This window comes from Strongylocentrotus purpuratus, unplaced genomic scaffold, assembly GCF_000002235.5.
Source record: "Strongylocentrotus purpuratus isolate Spur 01 unplaced genomic scaffold, Spur_5.0 spur5_scaffold_21, whole genome shotgun sequence".
Taxonomy (NCBI): Eukaryota; Metazoa; Echinodermata; class Echinoidea; order Camarodonta; family Strongylocentrotidae; genus Strongylocentrotus; species Strongylocentrotus purpuratus.
The window spans coordinates 9,517,725-9,527,392 of record NW_022145607.1 but is presented as its reverse complement, the minus strand read 5'-3'; the positions used below and the strand labels follow the sequence as shown (position 1 = coordinate 9,527,392).

The 9,668-nt window shown below is 34.5% G+C and overlaps 1 protein-coding gene across 1 annotated transcript; it reads right to left on the bottom strand.

Annotated features, from left to right (window-relative positions):
* Nucleotides 1–226: 226 nt before the first annotated feature.
* On the bottom strand, nucleotides 227–2,470 carry LOC105436587 (toll-like receptor 3). Its single transcript, XM_011662258.2, has one exon. It carries the CDS (start codon nucleotides 2,468–2,470, stop codon nucleotides 227–229), a length of 2,244 nt encoding a protein of 747 aa, XP_011660560.2.
* Nucleotides 2,471–9,668: the final 7,198 nt, after the last annotated feature.

Below are 9,668 nucleotides of genomic sequence, written 5' to 3'. Positions count from 1 at the left end.
GATAATAATAATCATAATGATAATATTAATAATAATAATACAATGATAATATTAATAATGATGATGATGAGGATGGGGATATTGATTAAAATAAAAATTAATCATAATGAAGACAATTATGTATAACAGTAACAATATTAGTAGAGCGATTAATCTACTACTACTATGACACTTTCTTCACTGATAACCATCAAACGTTTCTCTAGGTTCCTACATGACTGTTATGCTACTCGTTTGGGATCAAGTCATTTGTCCTTAGATTCATGGTCAGATTTTTGGTCAATTCATCCCAGAAACATTCTTGTCTTCTTGCGTCCTCAGTCCAGTGGATATAGGGTCTGCCATCATTGAGATACAACCGCGCCAAGAATGGCATTTCGTCATCTGGGATGTCTTCGAGGAAGACCACGACTACAAATTCAGTCAAAGTGTCACTCACGTGGTCCATGGCCGTCCGGAACTTGAGTATGAACCAGCGGTCTTGCACAGCAGCTCTGCTAAGCACTATGATGGTCTTGTAACTGTGGCTAACTACGTAATCAACGGAATCTAAATAATGCATACCCAATACAAGGTCTTCGTCACCGAAGACGTTCCTCTGAAACTGTGGTAGCCGTTCTCCGAGAGCCGGTCGGAGCTGTTCGCGAATCCATTCTTCGTCATCTTCGCCATCGTCGTAGAAAATGATGTTCACGTCAAACTCGTAGTCATTGTGTTCTCGAGCGTCTCGCATCTCTTTATAGCCCACTGCGGCCAGTTTTAAGAGAAAGAGTTTGTACCTCAACTGCCATCGGTAGTGATACAACATCACGCTGATTACAACCAAGCCAATGGAGGCAAGGGGAATCAGAAACAACATACCATTTATTATACAGAGTTCATTTGGATCAACATCAAGCAGGGGTTTCTCACGAAAAGGCTCCAGAGATTCTGACGAACAAATAGTTTTGTCCTTGTCTATCAGGTGTATAGGTTTATTTATCCAATCAATAAGCCACTTTAGATCACAGTTACAATCAATTGGGTTCATTGATAGATCAAGTGAAGAAATGGAGGAAAAGATCGGCTTGAAAGTCTTTTGATTAAAGCGCGTTAATTTGTTGTCGGCCAAAGAAAGATTTGTGAGATTCCGGTTATTTGAGAACATTAGCTCATCCAAGTATATGATCTGGTTTCCTTCAAAGTCGATAATGTTTACTTGACCCAACCCCGACAATACATCGTCATGAATATGCTGGATGTTGTTTCCTTTCAAACTCAACTTCTGAAGCGATTCCAACCCCGAGAAGATAAGAGGATGTAGATTTCCAATTTGGCAATATTCTAGATTTAGCTCTTGTAAAACGGAGAGTTGCCGGAATATCCCTGGCGGTAAAAAACTCGGGAAAGGGTTTCTACTCAAATCCAAATGATTAAGATGCAACAATCCATCGAAAAGAGACGCGTTTTCGTTCCATATGTTTTTCGAAATGTCAAGCCCAGAGTTTTTCATGTCTAAATTAACAAGGGAATGTAAATGTTGAAACGAGGCTGGTCCGATACTAACCCCGTCGTTTGACGGATTAATAGAGTTAAGGAAAAGTGATCTTAATATTGGGGTATTCAATTCCAGAATTCTATATAACTGACATCCGGACAAATCAATGGTTTGAATATTGTCAAGTCCCGAAAAGGCCTTCAGCTCAAAGATAGAAAGTTGTTTGTTATTGCTCATGTTTAAGAAAGTTAAGTTTCCTAAACCCAGAAATACAGATGTAGATATGTTTGTAATCATATTACCGGATAAGTCTAACTCCGATAAGTCAACTGTCCAAGTCTGGTTTTGAGGATTTATTTGTTTTATTTGGTTGTCGTTGATTATTAGTACCTTTAATGCCTTCATGCCCTCGAAAAAGTCTGGTTGAATTTTCTCGATGGGGAGTTCGTTATGATAGAAAACTAATTCTTTGAGTTTTGTTAAATTCGAGAAGACTAAAGGATGGAGGCTTTTAAGTCTGTTTTTTTCTAAGTACAGAAGAGAGAGAGAAGAATCGCGCAGTGGATCAAAGAAACCTTTAGGAAACGCACCGACAGAGCCTTCCTGGATTATAAGCTTATCGATGTCTGATTTTGAGATGCCGAGGATGATGTTCGTTAACACCTCGTCACTCAAAGGGTAGCCACCTAGCATCAAACAGCGAACATGTAATGATGCGATCACATCAGGGTCTACGGATTGGATTGGGTTTTGTCTAAGATCTAGAATATTAGTGTTGCACACAAAGGTGAAATTTCCCGCTGTAAGGTGTTTTATTTGATTAGTATCCATGTATACCTGGTCGGCCATTCCACAATAACTCACATTGATGAAGGAGAGCCGGTTGATGAACAGAACAACAAGATCTAGGTGTGGACTCCATTTTAGAATGTCATTGGGGATCGACGCCAAGTTTGTTTTCGTTAAATCGAGCATGGAAAGCTGTGAAGACATCATAAAGACGCCTGTTGCTGGAAGCACAAAACGCTGGTTCATCAATAGAGACAGGCTAATTAAGCCCTTTAGGGGGTAAAAAGCGCCCGATTCTATCGATCTTACATCGTTGTGAGAAATGTCCATGGAGTTAATTAGAGGGTATACTTCAAACGAGGAGTTCAAGAGTTTGGTGATATTGTTATGAGACAAGTCAAGCACCTCGGTATCCCCAGAGAGATCCTGGGGAACCGTCTTTAGATCTTTATTGCTGCAAGATGCTTGTTTCAGTTCAAGGTTCTGATCGCATCCCTGGAAAGATATGTCTATGTCCAGTGTTAAGTATGTCATCACCGAATCTCCATCGTGTCGATATAAAGATTGAAAGGAAGAGCTGACGAGGAGACAAGCGATGAGCACTGGGTATAAGATTAAGCCGTTTGCCATGACGTCAATACATCACCTCTGAAATAGGAAGGATCCACATTTGTCGGATGATAATGTCGTGGGTAAACTTCCAATGAAGGAAAGTGTAGACGTGGTGTATTTTTAGTTCATCGTTTTATTTTGTCATCAGGCGAAACCAAAACAAAGCCCTGCAAGAAACAGGAGAATATCAATCAATTAATACTTCAGTCATTTATAATATTGATGAATGTAAATAAACAGATTTTGATGAATAACAATCAATATTGTCATAACATGAAATATAATTTCCATCAGCTAGTAACGCTGACACATTATCTATTAACCATCGAAAATCTGTATCTCCATCCACAGACCACAATGGAATTGAGTAAGAACTTCGAGAATATTATCATTATCATAAAATGGCAGACAGATCCCCGTATTTGCATTCTCACTAGCCACCATCATTATCCTCTGATAACATGCCTCCGTCTTTAGGAATTTGGAATGATTCAATCAGAATAACCCACTATGGTAGAATTGCTATCAAATAATATGAAAATTGAAAGAGTAGAATTAAAATGATTAAACCAAATTCAATTCTTATATGAGTCATTTCAAATTTAGATTCTTATAGAAAATATGCTGTTCCATGATAGAAAAATCAACAAATTTTACCAGTGTAAAGACACATGATTAAAAGCATATTTAATGTGATTGCTTCCAGAGCAATTTTACCGAACTACAAGATTACTGTGCTTTTATAATCATCTTGAGAATAAACCTGCATTATGATTTAAACCTATACAGTTCGCCAAAATATTGTAAACATCAAGACCAATTTTAAGTATCAGTGAGTGTGACTGATTTAAACCTAATTCAAAATGCCTACACAAGATAGACATCACCCTGGCACGAAGCCGATTTACTATGAACTGAAACCACCCAAGAGATAACCATCATTTCCCATGGTCGCCCTCTGGCTCTAATAGTACAACCATGCATTGTTACTGCAGTTCAGCTGAAGCTTTTTTGCCAAAATCAAATATTAATCATTCAATTACAATTACTCACTGCTCTGTTTCCACGTCTATCTATTTGTACCATTGATACAATGAACTTTGAATTCAAATATTCGCTATTTACACTGTCGCTCATATAGTTGGAATATTTTTGTTTTACCCCAATTTATGGAATTATTTTTAAAATAATTTATTCCTAATAGATCTAGATAATAGTATACATTCTCAAATTTTATTGAATAATAATTTCCCAATGTGTGTTTTGCGTGACTGCTAAAGCATGTGTATGCTACTATGCTTATCAACTAGGGACCTACGCCCTTAAGTCATAAATGACAGTAATGAGGATTAATGCCCCACAAAAGGGCACTAATATAGCACATCGACACGGATTTGATCCTGGGGCCTCACAGTTACGAGGCCATTGCTTTGAACCATCATTGAACCATGATTGTACGCAGCGGGGGCTAGGGTAGGGGGCAGTTTCCATAAATAAATAAAAACACAGAAAATGCAATAAATTTTCAATAATTCATTGCATTTTACCCCAGTTCCTAACATTAACAAATCCTCTGTGTGCAGATGACTTGAGCCATAATGCATGGCCACCCAGAGGATTTTTTTTTTATTTTGGGGACCGGGGTAAAATGCAATAAATTATTGAAAATTTATTGCATTTTCTTTTCTTTTTTTAAATTTATGGAAACTGCCCCCTACCCTAGCCCCCGCTGCGTACAGTCATGGTTCAGTGACAAAGCAATGGCCTCGTAACTGATTACTCATGAGTTCATATACACCACTCCAATTAAATGTTGAATTACTACCTGCTTTCTTAATCACATTTTATATAAACACAGCTTAGTTAATTACAGATTTTACTAAATGTTGTGTATCAGTACAAGGTTAAAAAAAAGATGGGTAGATTAAACATATAATATATGTAGTCGTGCCACACAGATAAAAAGAAATGATCAGATAATGTGATGGAAAATAAATCATGTTATTCTATGCCAAACGAGTTGATGCTTTTTTACATACGCAATTTGAGTGGATAACAATATTGGTAATATTATTCCATTGGCCAATAAATGAAAAGGCCACAGCCCTGATCTTTAATTTAGTATTTCTAGTATAACCTTTAGCTATTAGAATGTTCTTGTTTGCCCTAAAGTTTGAGATCGGTGTGACAACTAGGGCTATTACCATGGTAACGGATCAAGTCATAAATGTGTAATTTAGAAATTTAGAAACACATTTAAAACATGTTCATATTTATATTTTAAGCTTCTCACTTGATTATGCATGTATCAGTCATGTTTAAAAATTGTTGTTGCTATGGAAACAGTGAGAAAATATTGACGTTTGTATTAAAAAAAAGTACCTGAAACGAATGAATATATTGTTAAATAAATGTTTGCATAAGTCTAAATGATGATTTTCTGTTAGCTAGGACCCTCAGCTATCGTAATCTGTTTGTTTGCCATTAAGTAGGTGATGGACGTGACCGCTAGGCCGTTACTGTGTTAACAGATCAAGAAATATTTTAATTGTAGAAAATGCTACAATTATTCTTCAACAAGATGAAACAAACGAAAATCATATAATAGTGTTAGCAGACCGTCTGTTTATAACAAAAAAGAGATAAATCATTTGAAGCCACGGTCTTTTACAAAATATGTCCGTTGCCATGTAAACTGAATATTAAAGAAGTTGACTTCAGTGAATAAAAAAATAAAGGTAAATAATCAACACAAAATATAAAAAAGCAGAATATTACCCATATCAAATAATATACACTTGTTATCTAGGACCCTCAGCTATCATAATCTGTTTGTTTTGTCATGAAGTTGATGGTGGATATGACCACCACGGCCATTGCCGTGGTTAATAATCGGTTACACATCAAGAAAACACTTAATTCTTTTTGTAATACTAAATAATGCTCAAACATGTTATGAGTATGAAAAGAAAATAAGACAAATCAAAGATAAAACAAAGAAGTAATTTTTCCGCAAGTTACCTTCTGAAGAATGGGCAGATATTTATAGAAGTAAAGATCCCAGTGTTGCCTATGATATTTTTTTTCTCCAACTTTCAAAGGCATTATAATGAATCATTCATTTTTGTTAGGAGTAATAAGAAAAATAAAAACAAAAAGTTATGGGTATCATTAAACTTGTTGACTAAAATAAGATTGAAGAACAAACTTTATAAAAGGTTTTGCTGTAATCCTACATATGAAAATGAAGACAAATATAAGAAGATTCGAATCTGTTGTCTGAATTGAGAAAGGCAAATAAAAATGTATTTTTATCAAAGGTGTAATGATTGTAGAACTGACCTCAAGAAAACATGGCGATTGATTAATAATATATTTAAAAAAATGAAAACCCATCTTACCACAACACTTTATACACGAAGGAAGAACACTAAATGATCCGCAATTGATATCCAGTGTTTTTAACGATTATTTTAACAATTTGGACCAAAACTAGCTTCTTCCATTGATGCAACTACTTGTAAAGATTTAAATTTCTCCTCTTTTATGATATCTCCGATGAAGGGAAGTTTATTTCTGAAACCTATTAATGAAGATGAAATTTTGAAAATAATGTACTCTTTTAAAAATGGAAAGTGGTGTGGATGGGACGATATTAGTCCAGATATTGTCAAGTATGTCAGATATGTTATTACAAAACCTTTAGCTTATGTTTTTAATCTCTATCTCCAAATAGGAATAGTCCCCTCATAACTAAAAGTATCCAAAATTATCCCAATCTTTGAAAAGGGGGATAAGCACACTATTGGTAATTATCGTCCTATATCACTTTTGTCATGCTTTTCAAAAATCACGGACAGATTAGTCTATGATCGTATATACAATTTTGTATCTAAACACCATATATTACATGATAATCAATTTGGATTTCGAACCCATTATTCTACTGACCATGCTTTAATATCTGTTTATGATATAATTGTTAATGCCTTGTATTCAAAACAGTTTATATTTGATGTCTTTATGGACCTGAGTAAGGCGTTTAATAACATTGATTTTTCCATTCTCTTTAATAAATTAGTTAATTATGGTATCAGAGGTATTGCGTTGAATTGGATTAAGAGTTATTTTTTACAAAGGTACCAATTTACTGAATATAATGGACACAGTTCTACTAAATTACTGATTAAATCTGGAATTCCACGAGGGTCAAATGTAGGGCCCCTATTTTTCCTTTTATATATAAATGACATATGCAACTCTTCTCATTCCTTAAAATTTGTACAGTTTGCTGATGACACTTCTTTGTTTTGAAGCCATAATAACTTATACTCACTGATAGACCAGTTTAATGAACACATGAAGAATGTATCTCTGTGGTTAAAGGTAAATAAACTATTGCTTAATTTAGACAAAACCAAATGTATTCTTTTTAGAACAGCTCAGTGCAACAAAAAAGAATTGAAAAATCAAGTTCCACCATTATATATTGATCAAACAATTATTGAAAAAGTCTCAAATAATCAATTTTTAGGTATTCTCATAGATGAAACATTGTCTTGGAAATCCCATATTGCCATGATCTCTACAAAGATTAGTAAAACAACAGGATTATTGTCAAAGCTGAAGTATTATTTACCGGGAAATGTATTGTTTATGATTTATAATTCACTCATTCTCTCTTATTTGTCATATGGTAACATCGTGTGGGCAAATACAAGTCATTCTAAGTTGAAACCCTTATTTTTACTTCAGAAGCGTTGTCTACGATATTGTACAAACTCTCATTATTTGGCCCATTCTAAACCTTTATTTAGACAGTTAAATACACTCAATATTTAAAGCCTAAATAAATATCAAAATGCTGTGTTTGTATTCAAATGTATTAAAGGAAATGCACCATCATCTTTTGCCACTATGTTCCAAACTAACTCTAAAATTCATAAATATAATATTCGAAATAGTCTAAAGTTACACATTTGGAATATTGATAAACAGTACATGCAACATTCGGTTAGATATACAGGGCCGACAGTATGGAATTCTCTTCCATTCTCTCTCACACAATATGTTTACTTAAACTCATTCAAGAAAAATCTTAAAATAAATCTATTATCCCTTTAATTTGTTTTAGTTTAATACCTATTTCTAAATAAAATATAATTTGTAAATTACCATAAGAGAGAAAGAAGAGGAGGGGGAGGGGTGGAGGAGGGGTGAGGGGTAGAAAAAATCCATGCGCAATACTAATTATTATGTTATTATATCTGTGTAATTATTTTATTCATTTGGACGCCTGAATCAATAAGCTAACATAAGCTTCCTACAGGTGCTCCCTTTTCCTACTACTCATTTTCACAGTTTGTTTAAATTAATTCAACATAATGCTCATGAATTGTGTTTTCTAAACTGTCTGTACTTTATCACATGTATATATTTGTTCGCTTTTTAACGGAAATAAAGTCTTTTGAACTGAATTAAAAAACATTCATGAATAATTCTCTTAATTCTATAAATACCACATATATTTGTAATTGAACAACATAAAGGCAAGTGAAAGCATCTAAATCAAAATATTTGAACTTCCAGTTTGATTGCAAGGTAGTCTGATCCATTTAAGGTCACGATGTTGTTATTATTGAAAAGGTATGATGAAAAATTACAATTTGTGGAAAAAAAAATGCTCTAGCTTTTAATTCACAAACCGTTTAAAGTTTTCTTTCGTATATCAGTATACCGCACCGTTTCACTCATATCCTACAGCGAATATAAACATACTGCAACAGCGGCAACTCAGGTTGGGAGGAGGGATACACAGGGGCACGTGCTCGTCCCCCCCCCCCCCACAAAAAAAAACTTCTTTTGTTCACATAATTTACGAACTTTTGTCCCCTTTCCATGTTATATGATAGTATCGATTGTAACTATAAATTAATTGATAAAAGACGTAAGACATTATTAATCATTTAAATAATAACTTCGTTGCAGTAGAATAGAACTTTCGGCTGCAGATACTGTCAAAACTAAAAAATCAATGTAAAGAGGTCGAACAGAGGAAAAGAGACAAACAAAATAGATGCTCGGTATATCATGTATATCATGATACTTTGCATGTGACTAACCTGAGATTCTCATGCAATAATCGCGTTATGTGAAATCATAATTGAAGGCAATTACAATTTTAAATAGTCAATATTCCATGATAACTATTCTGATTTTCATTTGACCTTTGGCACCTAATGACATTTAATTACAAAATAAACATCAGAAGTGAATTAAACTCCCTTCAGAAGCTGGGAATAGACCTATCATGCATCATAAAGGAACATTGGGCTCACACGTTTATGCAAATTGTCCAACATTGCCCGAATGTTGAAATTGTTCTCTAACGACATGAAATCACGAATCATCACCCTGATCAACGACAACAACAACAAAAAGTCTTCAACGGAAAGACCTATTTTAGGTTTATTAAATGCAAGTCCACTATCCTACCGGGGATTTTTTTTTTTTTTGGGGGGGGGGGGGGGGGAACCACTTCGAACAAGATGATGTTCCATAAGTTAACAGAGCCAAAATGCCTTATCCTTGCCGAGGTATAGACTTAAGAATTTATAAGACATGCTAATGTGGGTATAATCCACCTTCCAATCATTCTCATAATACTAATAACATTAATTAAATTTGTTTATGATATTTACTAAGGATCAGGGTTACTGCACAATATGCATGGAGTGTATGTAACTCTATTCCGACGAGCTTATATAGCGGCTATAATGTTTTAATAATA

Excerpts from the sequence above, each read along its gene's own strand:
- LOC105436587 (XM_011662258.2), bottom strand. The coding sequence starts at position 2,470 with ATGTCTTCACAGCTTTCCATGCTCGATTTAACGAAAACAAACTTGGCG.